The sequence below is a fragment of the Halichondria panicea genome, chromosome 6, assembly GCF_963675165.1.
Source record: "Halichondria panicea chromosome 6, odHalPani1.1, whole genome shotgun sequence".
Classification (NCBI taxonomy): Eukaryota; Metazoa; Porifera; class Demospongiae; order Suberitida; family Halichondriidae; genus Halichondria; species Halichondria panicea.
In genome coordinates, this window is record NC_087382.1 from 5,039,845 (window position 1) to 5,060,607 (window position 20,763).

Here is a 20,763-nt window from a genome sequence, read left to right on the forward strand (position 1 = left end):
GGCTCAGGCAGTGTGTCCATCTCTAACAGTGAGCTGACAAACAACAGAGCTGACTATGGTGGAGCAATTTATGTTCCCTCAGGTAATGTGTCCATATCCAACAGTGAGCTGACAAACAACAGAGCTAACTATAATAGTGGAACGATTTATGTTGGCCTAGGTAGTGTATCCATCTCCAACAGTAAACTAATGAACAACAGAGCTGACCGTGAGGGTGGAGCAATTTATGTTTACAAAGGTAAAAATGTATCCATCTCTGACAGTACACTGACAAATAACAGTGCTAACAATGGTGGAGCAATTAGGTGTATTGACTCTGGTAGTGTGTCCATCTCTGACTGTGAGCTGACAAACAACAGTGCTAACAGGAATGGTGGAGCGATTTATGTTAATAACAGCATAAATTCCAATTTGGTGGTGCTGACAAAAAACAGTGGTTTCACGAGAGTTAGAGCTTACAAAGACAGAAATGTGTCCATCTCCAATTGTGAGCTGACAAACAACCGTGCTGACATGAGAGGTGGAGCTATTTATGTTAAAGACAAAAATTTGTTTATCTCCTACAGTAAGCTAACAAACAACAGTGCTTACAATGGTGGAGCGATTAGATGTATTGACTCAGATAGTGTGTCCATCTCCGACAGTGAGCTGACAAACAACAGAGCTGACTGGAATGGTGGAGCGATTTATGCTAAAAGCAGAAATTTGTCCATCTCTGACAGTACACTGACAAACAACAGTGCTAACGATGGTGGAGCGATTAGGTGTATTGACTCTGGTAGTGTGTCCATCTCCGACTGTGAGCTGACAAACAACAGTGCTAACAGGAATGGTGGAGCGATTTATGTTAATAACAGCATAAATTCCAATTTGGTGGTGCTGACAAAAAACAGTGGTTTCACGAGAGTTAGAGCTTACAAAGACAGAAATGTGTCCATCTCCAATTGTGAGCTGACAAACAACCGTGCTGACATGAGAGGTGGAGCTATTTATGTTAAAGACAAAAATTTGTTTATCTCCTACAGTAAGCTAACAAACAACAGTGCTTACAATGGTGGAGCGATTAGATGTATTGACTCAGATAGTGTGTCCATCTCCGACAGTGAGCTGACAAACAACAGAGCTAACTGGAATGGTGGAGCGATTTATGCTAAAAGCAGAAATTTGTCCATCTCTGACAGTACACTGACAAATAACAGTGCTAACGATGGTGGAGCGATTAGGTATATTGACTCTGGTAGTGTGTCCATCTCCGACTGTGAGCTGACAAACAACAGTGCTAACAGGAATGGTGGAGCGATTTATGTTAATAACGGCACAAATGTGTTTAATTCCAATTGGGTGGTGCTGGCAAGAAGTGGTTTCACGAGAGTTAGAGCTTACAAAGACAGAAATGTGTTCATCTCCAATTGTGAGCTGACAAACAACCGTGCTGACATGAGAGGTGGAGCTATATATGTTAAAGACAAAAATTTGTTTATCTCCTACAGTAAGCTAACAAACAACAGTGCTTACAATGGTGGAGCGATTAGATGTATTGATTCAGATAGTGTATCCATTTCTGAATGTGAGATGACAAACAACAGAGCTGACAGGAGTGGTGGAGCAATACATGTTTACAAAGGCAGAAATGTATCCATCTCCAATTGTGAGCTGACAAACAACAGAGCTGACTACGGTGGAGCAATTATTGTTTATTCAGGTACTGTGTCCATCTTCGACAGTGAGCTGAGAAATAACAGAGCTGACTATAGGGGAGTGATATTTGCTGACTCAGCCAAAACGTCCATCATTAACAGTACCCTAGCCAAAAACATTGCTAACCATGGAGTGATTTATGTTTCTCAGTCTCCCTTGATCTTAAAAGACACTAAAATTACTAATAATAGGGCCAGTTCTATGGTGGATGGAGGCATTATTTATGCTTTCGACAGTCGTATTGATTTTAATGGACCTACAAAACTCAGCAACAATCATGGTATGCTTGGTGGAGCTCTCAGTGCCTTACAAAGTCAAATATATATTAACGCAGAAGGAATAATCGTCACCAACAACACAGCTACCTATGGAGGAGGGATATTTCTGAGGGAGAGTACGCTCGTTGTAAATGAGCCAATAGAAATCTATCACAACAAAGCACACCAGGATGGTGGAGGAATTTATGCTTATTCTAGCAGAGTTAAATTTCAATCATCAGTGGTAAATGATTATTCACTTCCTCCAAATAAACAGAGTGAGATTACTCACAACATTGCTGAGAATAATGGTGGAGGTATACATGCAGTATCTTCAACTATTGAACTTACTCGATCATATGTTAACATCGACTCAAACACTGCTAACACTAGTGGAGGTGGAGTATATCTACAGCAAAGTTCAAAACTGTACTTATTTAAAAAAGACTATAAAAATGAGACTCAGGACATTTTTATTAAGTTATTGATTAACAACAACTTGGCTCAGTACGGAGGGGGGATATTAGTGGCAGATGACACAGAGAGTGGTGCCTGCAGAGGAGGGGCCACAGAAACTGATGCTACTCACACCATTTTTGCTGACTGCTTTATTCAAACAATTAAATCATATAATTTTCCTATCATAAATTATTTCAACACATTCATGAATAACAACACAGCTACCCAGTCAGGAGCAGACATCTTTGGAGGTTTGTTGGACAGGTGTACAGTAAGTCAAAATGCTGAATATGACACTTCAAATGGATTGGAGTACATCAATAACACCATAAAATCTTCCACCGAATTATCAATCTCCTCTAGGCCTGTGCAAGTAATTTTTTGCAATAATGACTATAATATCATTTCTGCAAGAAAGGGACACACATTTAGAATCAGTGTAATGGCTGTTGACCAAGTTGGACATCCAATGAATGCCACAATTCGCAGTTCTGTTGTCAGTGAGAGTGGAATTGGTCGTTTCAAGGAAGGACAGGCAAAACAGGAAATTGGTAATCAGTGCACAGAATTAGAGTACAATGTATTCTCACAAGACAGCTCTGCTCAAGTGGAACTTTATGCTGAGGGTCCATGCATTAATTTGGGACTTTCAAGACAACTTATAAATATTTCTTTTCAACTCTGCACATGCCCTATTGGGCTCATGCCAATTCAATTTGATATTGAGTGCAAGTGTGACTGTGATCCAGACTTGCAGCAATATCAGATAACGAATTGTTTTGAGGAAAATGGAGCCATAACGCTGGAAAGAAGTATAAACACATGGATTGCAGTCATAAATACCACCAACGGAACAGGGTATGTTGTTAGCAGCTGTACACTTGACTATTGCGTGCAAAAACCATTCAACATCAGTCTAAGCAACCCTGATGAACAATGTGCCTATAATCGAAGTGGTGTCTTGTGTGGAGAATGTAAACCAGGACTGAGTCTTGTGTTGGCTACGTCAAGATGTAAAGAATGCTCTAATCTTTACCTGCTTCTATTAATACCATTTGCGTTGGCAGGCATATTGCTAGTTGCTTTAATTCTCATGCTCAACATCACTATAGCAACTGGAAATATTTACGGTCTCATATTTTACGCCAACATAGTAGCTGCTAACAGAACAATTTTCTTTGCTAACTTAAACAACTTTTTAACAGTTTTTGTATCATGGATGAATCTTGACTTGGGAATCGAGATATGCTTTTACGATGGGCTGAACTCTCAAGCAAAAGTACTCCTTCAACTTGTCTTTCCTGCTTACTTGTTTCTTCTAATGTTTCTTATTATCATTCTGAGCAAGTATTATGACTCATTTGCAAAGCTCCTCGCCAACAGGAATCCAGTTGCTGCCCTTGGCACACTCGTCCTACTCTCTTATTCCAAATTCTTACGGTTTATCATTGCTGCACTACAAAACAGGGTCTTGACATATTCTGACGGTTTAACCAAGACTGTTTGGTTGTTTGACAGCAATGTGCCATACTTCACTCCCATTCGCATCCCTCAGTTTGTAGCTGCTATCATAATCCTCATTGCCGGTGGATTGTTTACTGTACTACTCTTTTTTGGGCAATGGTTTTCACGCTGTTCCAAAGTTATGATATGGACCAATAACACAAAGTACATTGGTTTCATGGATGCATATCATGCTCCATTCACTCCTAAGCATCGCTACTGGGTAGGATTGCTCCTTTTTGCTCTGATTGTTCATAATCTAGTAGTTGCCATGGCTCCCGACACTTCTCTCCCTGTACTATCAGCTGGGTGTATTGCAGTCGGACTGATATCATTGAATAACCGAGTGTACAAAAACCAACTTAATGAATATCTGGAAAAATTCTTCCTACTTAATGTCAGTATTCTATCCTATGGCACTTCCTTTGTTGTTGAAACACACCAACAGCAAGAAACACTGGCTATTATTTCAATGTCTATGGCGTTCATTCTATTTGTGATAGTAATCAGCTATCATTCTCACCACTTCATACTAAAGAAGACCAAAATATGGCCTAAGATAAAGAAATTTAATAGAACTGGTACTGCAAACAAAAAGAATCAACAACCTAACAACGCCATGGCAATGCATCAGCTCGCAGCCAGTGATGACGATGAGCAACTTACAGCTGAGCAAATAAACATTGTGGACCTACCACCTTACACGGATGGAGCAGTGGAAGAAGCTGACCCTGATCGTTACATCACTCCTCCTATCATCAGACTAGCCACAAGGCCCGATCAGCTGAGACTATCCTACATAGATGAAATAGCCCCCCTCACCACAGAGGACTACAGAAGACCAGCCCCTCCTCTTCCAAGAGTCAATCGTTGTCCTCCTGTTACACACACAGAAATTGGCCCCATACGCAATGAAGTGTGACACAACTGTCTTATTTAGCTGAGGTACTTTTATACAGCTTAAAATAACGTTTGTAGGCATTGTGCAATTTTGTTTATGTTAACTAGCTTAGAGCTGACTGATAGATATTTTTGCAGTGATTTAAATGGTTGTATGATTTTTACGATTCCCACAAAAATTAATGGTTGTATGCCACCAACATTATCATATGCATAGATTATATTCATGAGGTCAATTACGACACAATAATTATTGTTGCCCAGTGAGTGGGCATATCAAAAGCAATCTAGTGCTCTGTATATGGCATGTTGCGTCACTACCATGGCAACCATATATTGCACTGGGATTATATGCACTTGCACTGTGTGTAAATGCTTTTGTGAATTATGTGCCACCAGCCCACCCAATAACTCATTTGGTCCCTTTTATAGGCTACTTCCATTAGTTGTGGGAACAAAACCTAAGAATTTACTATATGGAATTCAACAAAACTAATGAATTCACTAATATTCCACTCAAAACACAATTTATAGAGGGGAAAAAAGAACCAAATCCCACTCTCTCTCAAAACAAATGCATATAGGAAGACATGAATCCAACAATGTCATCCATAAGACACTTAGTAAACTCACCTCATATTAAGTATACATGCATGTACGTGTTTATTTTTGCTTGTGTGTATACACTGTTTTTCTCTCTGCAACTACTTTAATATTATAATTATGACATTCTTGGAGTACAGTATATATACACTTATGATTAGTGTCAAGACTCGAGTTCAGTAAGATAATAAATACGTTTTTGTCGTGAATAAAATAGATTTAGCTTTTTTGCTGATATGGATGCCATCATGAAGCCTTTATCCTTTAACCATAGATTGAAGAGTTCAATCTATGCTTTAACTACACTGTCCACAGTATGAGCTTCTTGAGGTACTCCACAGCCTGAGCTTGAGCTTGTGGCACACTCATTAAAATTATCAAATATCAATGTGGCCTCAAATTTACGCCGCAATGAAGGGCCTGTAATCGAGGTTAAGGTCAGTAAGTAGGATTGAGCCGTATGACGTAATGCAATCCCTTTCCTTTACTATCTATGGTACTATTATTGCAGCAGAAAATTGCTGAAGAACAATAATTATGTAGGTATGAGACAGAGTATTATTATAGTTCTCAATGACACACACACGCAGCACATTCTCACCTCATCAGCTGCCAGCCATGCCTCATAGTTTAGGTCGCCATGGTAATCTTCCTTGTCTCTGCATTTCCAGAGTTTCAAACTTCTCTGACCATTTCGTGCTCACTCAAGGTCAGGAAGTTATTCTGTACAACTTTTTAAGAATTCATAATGAATTGGCTTCAGATAATACAATTAAGACATGCAAAGGGAGTTACTCTTGTGAATTAGATTATGTGTTGGTCATTTGTGATGTCTTATTGTGGTCACTCATGAATATTCATGAGTTTTATTATGTTAGCTCTCTCTCTTTTGCAGGTTCAAAGAAGTTTGCTGTGCTTATTGAATATCAAGTTGGTGTAAAGTGTAGCAATCACGGGGTAGGTCCAGTAATATTAATAATTATGAAAGGGGGTAGAAGGCTACATGATCTGAGAATAGGTTAACCATGCATAGCCAGGCCGCATATTTTAATGCGGCCTGGAATCGAGGCTAGACCGTGCAGTGCACAAAGCCACACTTCACAGAAACTTATAAATGCTGTATATAAATGCGTTTTAATTACCAATTTTTCAGCAACAATAGACTGACAGCACATTTCTCAGAAATACAATTGCAATAAGATAGAGAAAATTAATTACACTGATGCTTTGACCAGATTTAACCTTGGCATCCGCTAGTTGCCATGTATACTTCTGTCTTGGGGACGAGCCTGCATGGGACTGCCGCTGTTGTTTCTCTTTTTTGCTGAACACACTTATAGGTGCATATGTGGGGGGACTGAGTGAAGACAGGACTCGAAAAGTATTTGGCATAGATAGTTTACTGTAGTCGATCTACCACAAAATATGAGGCCACAAAACTACCACAACAATTTCCAACTGCATGCATGTGCTTCAGGTCAATCACATGATAGATAATCATCAGTAACTAGATCTAGTATGGCACTGTGGCAAGAAAGTTCAATGGTTTGATATGTTACACCAGATTTATAGCCAAAGAGCAACTGGATGATATGGCATTTTCTGTTTCTGACTCTCACAACAACAGCTGTGAACAAAATGTTAGCACAGAGGCTGTCAAATTGGGAGCACTCATGATTGGAGCTCCCGGGATTGCCTGTTTTGGTCTCAATCTAGTTGGGCTTGCCTCGGAACTAATCTATGTATGCTTAAAGAAGAATACATTTCTGTTACGACTGTTTGTATACTTGTCCGTTGCCGTCACTATGTCCGTCGGTGGATATTCTTCCTTCATTTTGATGTATTTTTGGCCTGAAATTGAATATCTCTGCCAAACAACGCATACCTTATTACAGTATTCCGCTGCTGTGGAATTGTCCTTAGTTTTCTCTATCAACGTAATCCTACTCTGTAAAGTGTGCAGTAGTTTCGGTTCGAGTTCATGGAAACGTGTTCTACCAGTGCTTTCCAAATCAAAATGGAAATATTTTGAAGTTTTATTTGTTCTTCTCAACTTTGGAATACCAGCCATTGCTCTAGCAACATTTCTGGGCATTGTGCAAGAAGCTGGTGTGTGTTTTACAGTTAAGCACAGCCTAAAGTGTTATATAGAGGAGAGCTACATACTGATTGGGCTACTGATTTTTGAACTAATTCCAGTTCTTCTTGACTCTTTTCTAAGTGTACTCTGCATTGGCGTGTTGATGATCTGGCTGTGCTGGCTTAGAAATCGATTAATACTGAAAGCACAAATGAAAACTGTTGTTAAAGAAATCGGAGCATGGCTGGGATTTCTGGTAGTGTACTGTGTGGTTGGAATTGTTATTGAAATATCGAATTTTACTGATAATGCCATCGTTAAATTTATTGCTTTCGTGTCCTATCCTATCCTTCACTCGTCTATCCCCTTCCTATTTTTTGGATACATGTGTGTTATCCAGTGTCCTTGCTGCAACAAGAAAAAATTAGTGCCAATTAAAGGTCGTGCTTTCATCAAAAAGAACCTTCTCACAGATACGAATGGTCTACAGACAACTCCACCGTCAACAAGGGTCAGTCTGCCTAGTGACACAGCTGCTCATGCTCCCAACTTTCTAAGCCCCATTGGGGAAGATTCAACTGAAGTATCACCTTTACTTGTGTAGTATATACTATGTAGTTACAAAACACTGAATTGTGATGATTGTGTGTTTTACCAGCGTGACCATTCAATTTGCGTTACTTGAAGCATAATAAGACTATTCACTTTGGCTACGTATAGATCTATAAATGTGTATGCGGATTTGGGGAGGGGGGCGCAAGTTTGTAGGTGGATATAGGTATTTCGAAACCTCAAAGAAACACCTTATCGAAAACTTTTTGCATTGCATGGGGGTGTTTATATAATACTTCAGTGAATTAAGTTTGCTTAGTAGTATAGTAACTATAGTAAGTTAGAATGGCAACTCCTGAGACAAACTCGAAATCTCTCGAAGCAATCCCTAAAGCAGGAGAACCAATTGATCTGCATGAGTCTACAAAACTCGTGCAGCTAGGGACACGAATCGAACATGCACTAAACAGCTGAGAATTTTGTTTTGCACCAAAATCTTACATTATACTAATTGCTACACATCCCATGCATTCAGCAGCAAGAATAACGAGGGTGGAAATGCCATGCAATGCAAAAAAGTGTTAGTGCAGGGATTTGTTCAGTTGCTCCTATAGCCTTGATCCCAGGCCACACTTCATCAGGAGAGGCCAGTGAAGAGGCTAGCTTGCTCCTAAACCCGAAACCATTGTTAAATCCTCCTCTTCTGTAGAGGAACATAATTATTATTTCAATCACGAGTGTCTCTCATGCGTACTTTGATTAAAAGCTACGGGATAAAGTAACCTTTGAACCCTAAACTCGTATTCATCGCTCGATAAATGACATAGAGTTGCCTCCTGGATTAATATGTACATCGCTGGATAAAATTTATAATTATAGAGTTATACATCTCTCGATAATTGTAATAACATCGCTCGATCATTTTACTATAATTGTAATACATCACTCGTAATAATCGCTTGATAAATGCAATGATTGCACTCCTGCTCTTACGTAATACAGTTTCCCAGCTCCTCCCCTTCTCTGCGGTTAGAGGCGCGGCCAATATTAACGATATTCATAGTTAGTACGACACAGAGAACGAACGCTTGATAAGTTTGAAACAAGTCCTTCCTTTTGAAGCTAGGGACAGGCCATGCACATCTAGCAGTGTCATATGCCATATCATAAACGTGTGGGCGGGAGGCACAAATGAAGCCATGTACAAGTCCTTAGCAACAGAAAATCAATGTAAACACAGCAAAATGAATAAGAAAAGATCTAGCTACACCAAAAACAGTACAACTGAGGGAATCTAATGTAGTATGATCGTCATGAGTATATTAATTCTGTTCAGACTCGTTCACACATCAATTAATAGCTATACAAGAAGAATTGATAGTACTAGTGTACCAATTGCTCCACCTAGTGCAGTGGACAATGTTGGCATAGCTGAGCTCTGAATAAGTACTTCAGTATCAACAGATTCCGCTGTGGTACCCTCACCAACAGTGGAGCATGATTCAACCAGACATGGCTCAACTAAGCCCTGGTTGTTGAAGCACCACAGAGCTTTGGCCCACTGTCCTGGATTCCTGCATGTGCTACCAGCTCCCACTAGCTCCGGGTAAAGAGTAGCAGTGAAACTAGTGTTAGTCTCGCTCCAGTCCATACAAGGCAGGTTAGATACAGTGTGTGAGTGTGGGCCACCATAGCTCTGGCCATAGTCCCTGCTGTTGTAGCAATCTGCAAGGGGAGAATGGAATGAAAATAATGGTGGCAAGTCAGTTCTGCAAAGTAAGGTTGTGGCCTAGACCGCATGACTGGCATATGTTGTGTACTAAGGCTTTGGTGGAGGAACCACTTGAGTGCTATTGATCTAGCTATAGCTCCACATCTAGTAAGTACTTGTTGCCCAGTGAGTGGGCAGATCAGTGCTCTGTATATGGCATGTTGCATCACTACCGTAGCAACCCAGAGGAGGTCCGACATGCGTGCACAAATCACTAAAATGCATGTAGACTCACTGCTAACAGCTTGAGTGGTGGTGATGGTTGTGGGGGAGGGCATACAGTGCTGACCAGATAAGAGGCTGCAATCAGGGCCTAGTAGTTGAGTTACACGATGAGTAGAGTTCCAACGTGACGTCAGCTCCGACAGGACCTTGACAGGACAGGCTAACCTAATCTCGTCTACCAGTGTGCAGTGGTCCACACAAGAGGACAGGGGACTAGGAGAACCTGCATTGGTGGAGTACAGTTTAGTAGGGGACTAGGAAAGTGTGAGCAAGTCTGGGGGGGGGAACTTTTGAAGCATGAGCTCAGAGCACCTCTCTATGGGCTCCCACCACAAAGACTTATAATAGCCAACCTCAAGTACAATTCAATATCAATATTAACAGACCTCCTTCCTTGCAGAATGGCAGTGATCCATGACATATAAGGAGAGTGAGAGCATTTTGACAGGCAGGGCTCAGTCCATTTCCCCCTAGACTGTGATACAGGCCCACCATGCTCCCCTCTATATCACCCAGTGATACACTGCTCCAACCCTCACGATTCACGTACACACTTCTCTCTCTGTAGCCAGACAGTGAGGAGCAGAACTGACCACCATACATCTCACAAGTATCTGCATGGAATCAACAACCAGTAGCATCACCAATTAACACGGATTATAGCCATGCGATCAACATTAAAATGGGCCCGACCAAAATAAATCTGTACACGTATAAAAACAAAGAGTCAGCCAGTACTATAACCTACGTACTACATCAGTACATATAGGCACACGCAGCTTGCAACCAGTACTGGCAATGCCACTCACGACAATGTGGAGGGTTGCAGTATTCCCACCGCCCACTGCCTCTAGCTGTGTAGCACCATGGTCGCTCCCCTAGTCCACCTGGGTTACGACAAGAGAAGTTAGCACCATACAGCTCCAGTTGGAAGTGAGCAGGGACAATAGAGTGGGCGTTGGGTGACTGTGAGTACCAGGACTGACAAGGTAACCCACTGATAGTGCGTGAGAGGTGACCAGCGTAACTTCTACCATTGCCTTTAACACACTCCAATTGTTCCACTACATCCTCACCAAGGCTATCTGTATATTATAACACATAGTTAATAGCTAGGCTATAATATAGACCCTATATGACTGCATGCTTCCTTACCTACCACAGGACTGTCTAAGGACACATAGATACACTCTGGGCTCTCTCCTCCAGGGGTAGTGCGATTATCACAGCTAGCAAACAGAGCGTCACGCAATGGAGAGAGTTGATAACGGTACTCCTCAAGGAAAGATTGGTCCAGAAAAAAGCTACAGAATCCTTCAGCTCTGAGAATATCACAAGTGTGCTTGCAGAGAGGTCGTGGTACAGGATGACTATTGGTAGAGCTGGCGTCACAATAAGGGTAAACACTGTTACAAGCAATGCCTCGAATAAAGTCAGAGCATTGATCAATGGTTTCTTCAGTGATACCAGTGGCCACGTAGGTCAGGTTAGCATAGTGAGTGGCGGTGTAGGTATTTATTAACCCAATCTGTTTACGAATGGTGCTTTCCAACACCTCTGTTTCATTATTGACCAGGACATTGGTATCTTCATGGATATAGTTACGACACATACGACTGTTGTAAGTTTGACAAGAACTGCATAAACAATAAAAGTGCACAGTAAATTAAATTAGGAAACCACTGTGTAGTAGACTGTGGTGAATGACAGGTGACCATTACACCCAGAAGAGGTACCCAGGCACGGTGCAGCTCCAGCAATTATAGTCTTTGACTGAGCATTAATTACCTGCCCATGCCCTGCTATGTACACGGTGTGTTATCAGCGGCTAATTGCTTGAGCTGCACCGCGCCTGTAGGACCTCCTCGGCCTCTGTATTAGACTATTATACCCTACACTTGTACTGCTACTGCGCATGGCTTCTATACCACAACTCACGATTGATTAGGGTTAGGTTCCAAGGACACTGGAGGGATAGATACAGTCATAACACATGCACACACACAATCTTAGTATCTTACCTGCTAACTTGATGGTGACCTTTTTGTTAACAGTGAGACGTCTCTTGAGGTGTGGAGGGTTCACATGAATACTGGAGGCAGAGCAGTAATAGTCCCCAACATCAGACACTGACACAGTTATCTGATATCCAGTTTCTGTTATTGTACCCAACACACGGCCATCACGTATGAGGAGGACATGAGGGGGTGGGGCACCTCCAGCTGGACACTGTATAGTGACAGTGTCCCCCTTACTCACTGTCAGTGTGATGTCATCACTCTCCAGGAAATAGGGAGATCCTGTGCATGTACAGTCAATGCAAAAGGGGGAGGGGGCATAAGTTACTATTATATAGACAACTTACTTTGTTCCCCAAAGTAAAAGATGGGAGAGGTGAACTGCTTGTAGAGGTAGGATACTCCAGTATATACCGTACTACGTCTGTTCTGTATCTGGAAAATGTAGTAGAGGTCTCTCCTGACTGGCGGGGGGAGTGTATAGTGTGTTTCCCGTGGCTTGTTGGTGTTGATGTACAACATTGATGGTACTGACATCACGGGACCATTGTCTACGTAATCATCAAGCTGTTCTTGCCCAAACGTCAACACATATACAGAATATCTGCGAGAGCCAAGACAATAATATTCTCTGTATAGAGGACGAATAGTAGAGTCCCATTGTACTGTGACCACCTGAGTAGAGTTGATGGTTCCCACTGCAGCACTAATGTTCACAGCATCAGGATGATGGCAGTTTTCTATATAACTTGTGGCTGTGTAGGACAGATATACTAGCGATTATAATTATAGGGCTGTGTAAATAGGACACCATAATGTGTGCTCAGCGTATAGGCTGCATGGTTGTATTTGTCTTGTTTAACTCTTTCCTTGGCAATTTGTTGTAGAAATTACAACAACGGTAACGAATCGTTATGATGAATTAGATGAAGTTGTATGTGAGCTCCTCCCTGACAAACAAACTGTAGTCTAGGTAACGGCCTTATCAGTCAAGTAGGCTAAAAATCTGTGTCCTTTGATGTAAGCTTTGATGTCTCTTTGTGCATATGTAGTTAAAAAAAAAAAAAAAAAAAGAAACCTTTGACTAGCTAGGAAGAGTAGCAGTAGTAGTAGGAAGAGTAGCAGTAGTAGTAGCAGTGCAAGCAGGACTAAACTAGATTAAAAAGTTGGTGGAACGAATAACTGACCGTTTGGACGTCACCTGGCTGCCAGACTTTCATCTCGACTCTTCCCCCTGAGTAGCTGGCCTTTCTCTAAGCCACAAAACTGAGCAAGAAGCTGAAGAAGCAGCTAGACAGAGACATGTACCTAGCCTTGAGAATTGGGAGGCGTGGCTCAACTAGTTAGCCCAGCCCAGAGGAATTGTTACCGTGGGTACTGAACAACCGTAGAAGTACAGCTACCCCTGGCTTTACTGAATTAACTAGCTGTGTCTGCTGTCTAGTTGGACCAGATTTAGCTAGATAATGGGGTAGAGAATAGTTGAGCGGTGCTGTGTGTAGCTTGAACCATAGATTGAAGAGTTAGAGGGATAGGAAACGATTGGTATCTCGAGTAACATCCACGCTACGCTGCGGTTTAATCGAGGCCATCACAACAATATCTATTTCTACACTCAGTGCATAATAAACTACAAGTAACTGTGCTTAGTCCGTGCAACTCACTTATATTTCAAGGTCTATACCTATTGTAGTAGTCATAACCAGCACGCTTACACGTTACATGTTCCAATAGCTCTAAAACAGCCTTGGGAACATATAACTTTATTGGAAAGTCTCTTTTTACTGGGTGTGGTCAGTCATTAGCAAGTACTACATGTGGCTCATGGACTAGGCGTGTTATAAGTTGCTGAAAGAGATGATGTCTCGAGGAAACACAGCTTTGGGAGTTACCCGGCAAAAATGTGGTTAATAGCCTCGTTCATAGGGCGTAGCGCGGATAATTTTCGAGGCTCCACTGCAGATTCAATGTAAAATCATCACGTGCACCACTCCGTTTCCTATCCCTCTAACTCTTCAATATATGCTTGAACTGTACTGGCTGGCAAGAATCTAGTAAGCACCCTATGCACTGATAACTCGTCAGAATGGAGGGTATGTTCTAGGGATCTGGACAGCTGTACATCCAAAGGAGCCAGGGAGTGCCAATCATCTTCTCCCAGTCTCTGACACGCTAAACAAAACGAGCTAGAACTGGGAGTCCCAGCTAGAATTGCTAGCCGGATCTAGACTAATAGAATGACATGGAGGCGTGGTGAGGCCGGATCCACACTAATTGATCGACCTAAAGACGCTCCTGTTCCAGATTTTCACGAATGGCAAGGAAAGGGATAATGGTGCAATCTGATTGATCACTGAGAGGTCCCAGGAAGGGTATTAAATAGATGACCCTTTTTTTATAATGGGATTTTTAGAACCCAGTCCTCTCAAAATTCCAGGATCCACCACTGGTGGAGATCATCAGGCCCTTAGTACGCCTGCATGCTACGCTTGGGGCGCAACAACCTTGGGCCCTTGGGGTCCCATAGTCCCATAAAAATCTAGGACTCAGCCTATATAATTATGATTACATCTATTATAATAGAATGCATGTGCAGTGGGGAGTGTGCAGAACATGCAAGAGATACTACATGCTGTAGCTCTGTATATACATGACTGAACATGAGGTGACGTATTTTCGCAAGTATTAATTTTGCTATTGCTGCAAATGCATGAGAGTAAAATCGAATGAATCTCAGTAATTACAAAGCTATGGCCTATGAATAGAATTTAATCCAAGCAGTGACATCGCAGAAAGTCTACCAGTAGTGAGCCTCACCAATAACAGCACTCATGAGGGAGGCTCCCACCAACAGCAGGACCAGTAGACCAGGTCCTCTTATCATTATCCTGTACAGTGTATATCTTTCTCTGGTCAGGCTAAACATAGTCTCATGAATCAGCCGCCGTTCTTTGGAACCACCGTCTGAGCACTCTTGTCATGAAGTCATTTCAAAATGGAATGTTGATTGCTCACAAAACCAATGGAATGTAATTAAATTCGTGATCTTACGCCCACACATATTTCCTAATTGTGAGATACAAATCGCCAAGCGAAGGCATCTCTCTCTACTTGAGTTTTGCTGTGGTGCTAAATCTGTGCCCAAGGACCCCTGCTTGCCTTGCTTATGCTTCGTAGCAGCTTCTATGTACGAAGTGTTTACCATGCGTAATGCATGCGTAATGATTATCCAAATGCGTTGAGCAAAGTGCAGTTCTTTGCTGCCTCCAAGTTCATCCATAGATTGAAAAGGAAGGGGATTGGAAACGAAAATTTTTGCGTGAAACACTCCGCGTTATAGGGCGTGGCTAAAACTACAAAGGGATTATTTTATAGTCAGCATGCTCATTACCTGTCTTGGCTGCCATACAATGTGCTGTACATAGAAATGGTGAAATTGATCACTTTTAATGTTGAATATTCTAAAAAGTAAAGAGAATATAGCTCTAAAAGGTCGATTAAGCAACGCAACCACTATCACTAAACAAATAAATGCTATAAAAGAAGGAATAGCCCTTACTATGAAGTCGTGAGAGGTCAAGGCCCGTGGTGTGTCTAAAAGTATACTAAAGCAGTTTGAAAGACTATACTGCAAACGTTTATGAACAGTAAAGCTTATCCATGGCATGAAACCATTCTATATAGCACTTAGATACATAATAACCAAGTCAAGCAATGTCTTTTGCTGTTTAGGCTTCGCAGCAGGGAAAGAGAAAAATTGACATGGAGTAATTCAAGCTATACTCAACAAAAACTAAAAACAAAGTAAAGACAGCGGACTTAGACAAGTTAGAGCTTGTCAGTGGTGTAAACTTACTTCTCTAGAGTAACCTCCCAGCCTCTGAGTGATCGCTAGTGGATAAGAGAGCTAGAAACAGTTGAAATACAACCAGAGTACGGTCAAAACAAAAATAATCGCGATCGCGAAATCATAACGCGGAGTGTTTCAACCATTTACACAGGGAGGCCTGGTCGTTTCCAATCCCCTTCCTTTTCAATCTATGGTTCATCACCTGACTGGACTTCTGCAATTTGATTGGTCAAGACGGAATTCCGTCTTGGCACATAAAACGATGACAAGAGTGCTCAGACGGTGGTTCCAAAGAACGGCGGCTGATTAATGAGACTAGGCTAAACACTGCACAGTCAGTCTTTGGTATGCCCAGTCTTAGTCTGGGGGCCAGACGTAATAGCTCGGGGGCAAAATCAAGAGAGCTAGGATTTCTGTGTGCTCTAGGGGAATGTGGCCAGAGCCAATGAAATGCATATCCTATGTCATGTGATTTTTAACCCAATGAAATGTGAGTATTGCCTCTGTGGAATTTGGATTGGAATTTAGATACAGCCAATGTATTGCTACATCTACTCCTTCTTTATAACCTCCAATATCACAGTCTCCTCCCTATTGACATTCCAATTCCGGCCAAGAGCACACGAAGTGCTGCAAGAGTCTCCAGACCTCTTTCTCTCTTCCCCCCTCCCCCCTCTGAGAAAAAGGTCTGGCCCCCAGACTAACCCAGTCTTTTGACTCAATGCAGAGAAAGCGTGTCTATAGATATGTGGTGCAGACCGTAGAGTAGTCTCAGGTCCAGGCCGCGCCTTTGATCAAGGAGGTTGTGGTGAGCTAGTAAGTCTCGCACCAGCCCCGATTAAAAATTAGTTATCGACTAGCCTCGATTCCAGGCAGATTAAAGTACGTATAGGATATACCACACCTAAGAGGAGGATATGCACCCATATATCCTCCGCTACCGTGGTTACTCCGAGGCGGAGCCGAGGGGTATGTAACCATGGTAGCGGAGGATATATAGGGTGCATATCCTCCGAGTAGGTGTGGTATATCTAACTTATACCACGTGACCGCAGCACTATAAAAGAACCTCCCCCTAGCAACAATTCAATCCACGATGCAGACTATGCCGGATTTTACAGCCGTCAAAGAGCTAGTTGAGCAACATGTTGACTCCTACAGATGCTCAAGAGCTTCCTTGATACAAGCGTTGACCATTCGACGTCCCCTGTACTGGAGTTGCAAGCTCTTCTTGGAAAAAATGTATCTAAACCGCGCCCATGGACCCATTGAAGCTTAGCCATATTGTTGGAGAGCACCTTCCGTGTTTCTGCCGTCGCTTTGAGTCTTAGTACTGTCAAGCATGGCTCTTTTCTCTTTGCTTACTTTCTTGAACAAATGAAAAAACAAAAAAACAACTTGAAAAACTGTGCATGCCTGGGCTGTATGATAATATTCTATATATCCTACAGCTGTTGACCAATGAGATCAATTAGTGGTGACGTAAGTGTGGTATGTTATAGTGGTTGACTAGTAATTATGGCTTATAACCAACCAATGCCGAGGGCGCAGCCCGAGGCTGAGGTTGGTTATAAACCATAATTACTAGGCAACCAGTCAACAACTGATTTATTTACTGCAAAAACAGCAAAACAGTCATTTGAACATCAATGGAGACAGTTAAGCTTGCTCTCACAGCCACTTTTGTGCCTCAGAATATGTAGTTAGAACAGTTACAGCTGTGAAGTATGAGAGCTAGCTACTTCTCCAAGCTACTGGAAGCCATAAACTTTGACCAGACCAGCCCACCAATGCAATATCAGCAGCTGCCGTTTTCAATTTGCATTGCACAAGTCTACCAACACTGCATCGAGACACTGCATGCGCTATGCACTGTACTCCTCTACCTCTGATCCACAGCCTTGACTAGAAACACAGAGCAAGGATTGAACTGCAGTGTTTCAAGCCTCATGAACATGTCATGTAATAAGTAGCTTAGACTGCTAGCTAGCTCAGGTCAATATGACAATAGCACAAAACATAATCTATAGTCTACAAAAACTTTTTGTGTGCTGTATTGCTATTTTACTGTGTACAAATTGTCAAGATGATTCAAAAGTTGAATAGTGCTTGTAGGAAGTAAAAATATGAGCCATATTCCATACTTCCCTGGGGGAAGTAAAATATGGCTCATATTCACTGGAAATCACCTAGGATACGGAGTGAATCAGTAAATAAATATTTTAATCGGCCTTGAATTTGGGATGGGGGGGGCGTGAAAGCTCTCCATCTCGGGGATAACAAAAATTACAATGTACAAAAGAAGGAAGTAGTTAAGTGATGGTAATTATGTAGCAGTCAAAAGTTGAGGATGGGGAAAATAAAAAACAAAGCGAATATCATAAGTAGTTCTTTGAGGAATTATGTATTCAGGGGGGGGATGCGTCCCTCCTAAGATACAAGGGTGATATATTGTCCATGTAAACTGGTCTATGCAACGATGAGCGGCTTCCTCGAATGCACATTATTGCAGAGCGAATCGAGGCTAGTTATCGACCTAGATCTAGCGTTCAAATAGAAAACATCTGGGGATGGCTGTGCAAGATTAGAGTAGTGAGCTAGAGGCAACCTAGCCTCGAATCCATGCCAATTAAAATTATTATAGTCTCGCACCAGCCCCGATTAAAAATTGGTTATCGACTAGCCTCGATTCCAAGCAGATTAAAATACATATTTTTAATCGGCCTGGTCTCGAGGCTAGAGGCAACCCAGAGCTCTGGAGGCAACCGGCTATACTGACAAAGACCACTCCCCTTAGAGTCACAAAAAACACAGAGAATAATACATGTAGCTAGGAATTAAGTTACAATGTTGAGGTTATGTTTGAATGATGAGTACGAGGCAGTACTTAATTGAGACGTTTTTCTGGTAGTTTGTTCCATATGAATGGAAATCTGGTAAAAAAGGAGTGCCTGAATGCATTGATTCTCGAGTACGAGTGGACACAACCCAACAATTACATAGAGTGACGTGAGGGGCGGATAGGTAGTGTAAAGTAGTTTGTAAAATTGCAATCCAGCGAGTTCACAATTTTGTACACTTGGCACAAGGAGAGAGTTTCATGTCGTTTGGTGACGGCCTTAAATTGTTTTACATTCTTTGTCATCGGACGTCGTCATAATTATGTCGTTATAAATCAGACATTTGCGGTTATGATCAACTGTACAGACACTTTGCTGCACTTCCCTTGTTTCTTGCTACAGAATTGACAACACTATATACACACACAGACGCACACACAAACACACCATACCGTATACCTTGCTTGCGCATGCGCACTGAGGCATAAATCTAGACACCATTCAAGGACCATTTTTTAAAGCTACTTTGTTAGAGGCTGAGCCTATCTATTTTTCAAATACTGTAGCTCTACATTAACAATTGCTTGTGAAATACAGCTGAAAGAAGACCGTCCGGTGGTTGCAATTGTCCGACGGACGAAAACAAAATTAAGTTCAGACAGTCTGATATTATTCTCACCAGTAAGGACTCCTGCAAAAATGTAAGAACACTGAGGACTATATAACGGAAGTCTTTAGCTAGCTGCTGACCAAAAATCAAGCTCAAATTCCTATTTGACTCTACACTGTTAAAAGTATCTCGACAAATAAATTGGACATTTGTGGTTAATACGATCAACAGTACTGTATTTTATAGACACTTTGCTGCACTCTCTTGTTTATTGTTACAGAATTGATAACAACTGCACTGGAGTAGGTGCCATCATCAAGTTCAATATACCAGCTGGGAGTAATAATAGATACGAAATTAAACTGGAAAGAACATGTGAACTATAATATATACTATACAATGAAGGCATCCAACATCCTAAACCTTATAAGGAGGAACCTCCACCATTCTTCTAAGACAGCAATAACTAAAGCCTACACTGGGGGATAAATCATACGAGGAGTGTATACTTAACTGGTTCCCTCTAGCTAAACATCATGAGACTCAGTTTCTAATCTGCTGTCAGACGTATAAACAAAATGGATTACCTCTTACAATAATTTAAATACATATAGTCTTTCAGTACACTATATAGTTCCTATGGAACTCATTACCGGCTATAGAGTTGCTAGAGTTATATATAGTACTAACATTAAACCTATACTTATTCACTTGTCTATATGTATGCATGGCTGCATGGGATTTCTGGTAGTGTACTGTGAACATGTGGTTGGAATGAAATATCTGATAATACCATCATCAAATTTATTGCTTTCGTGTCCTATCCTATCCTTCACACGTCTATCCCCTTCCTATTTTTTGGATACATGTGTGTTATCTAGTGTCCTTGCTGCAACAAGAAAAAATTAGTGCCAATTGAAGGTCGTGCTTTCATCAAAAAGAACCTTCTCACAGATACGAATGGTCTACAGACAACTCCACCGTCAACAATTAAGGGTCAGTCTGCCTAGCGACACAGCTGCTCATGCTCCCAACTTTTTAAGCCCCATTGGGGAAGATTCAACTGAAGTATCACCTTTACTTGTGTAGTATATACTATGTAGTTACAAAAAACTGAATTGTGATGATTGTGTGTTTTACCAGCGTGACCATTCAATTTGCGTTACTTGAAGCATAATAAGACTATTCACTTTGGCTATAGATCTAGTTAAAAAATAAATGTGTATGGAGATTTGGAGGAGCAATTTTGTAGGTGGATTTAGGTATTCCGAAACCTCAAAGAAATACCTTATCGAAAACTTTTTGCGCATTGCATGGGGGTGATTATATAATACTTCAGTGCATTAAGTTTGCTTAGTAGTATAGTAGTTATAGTAAGTTAGAATGGCAACTCCTGA

At 41.4% G+C, this 20,763-nt stretch overlaps 2 protein-coding genes across 2 annotated transcripts in view; one reads left to right on the plus strand and one right to left on the minus strand.

The window, feature by feature from the left end:
• The window catches only part of LOC135337072 (PRELI domain-containing protein 1, mitochondrial-like), an 87,907-nt gene that overhangs the window by 21,638 nt on the left and 45,506 nt on the right, over positions 1 to 20,763 (plus strand). The gene's annotated exons all lie outside the window — the stretch shown is intronic.
• On the minus strand, positions 9,145 to 16,349 carry LOC135337305 (uncharacterized). Its single transcript, XM_064533221.1, has 10 exons — positions 16,236 to 16,349; positions 14,884 to 14,983; positions 12,414 to 12,821; positions 12,070 to 12,348; positions 11,987 to 12,014; positions 11,204 to 11,685; positions 10,858 to 11,133; positions 10,435 to 10,662; positions 10,059 to 10,271; positions 9,145 to 9,777 (listed from the first exon to the last, which is right to left on the minus strand). Exons 2-10 carry the CDS (start codon positions 14,948 to 14,950, stop codon positions 9,413 to 9,415), a joined length of 2,346 nt encoding a protein of 781 aa, XP_064389291.1. The 5' UTR covers positions 14,951 to 14,983; positions 16,236 to 16,349; the 3' UTR covers positions 9,145 to 9,412.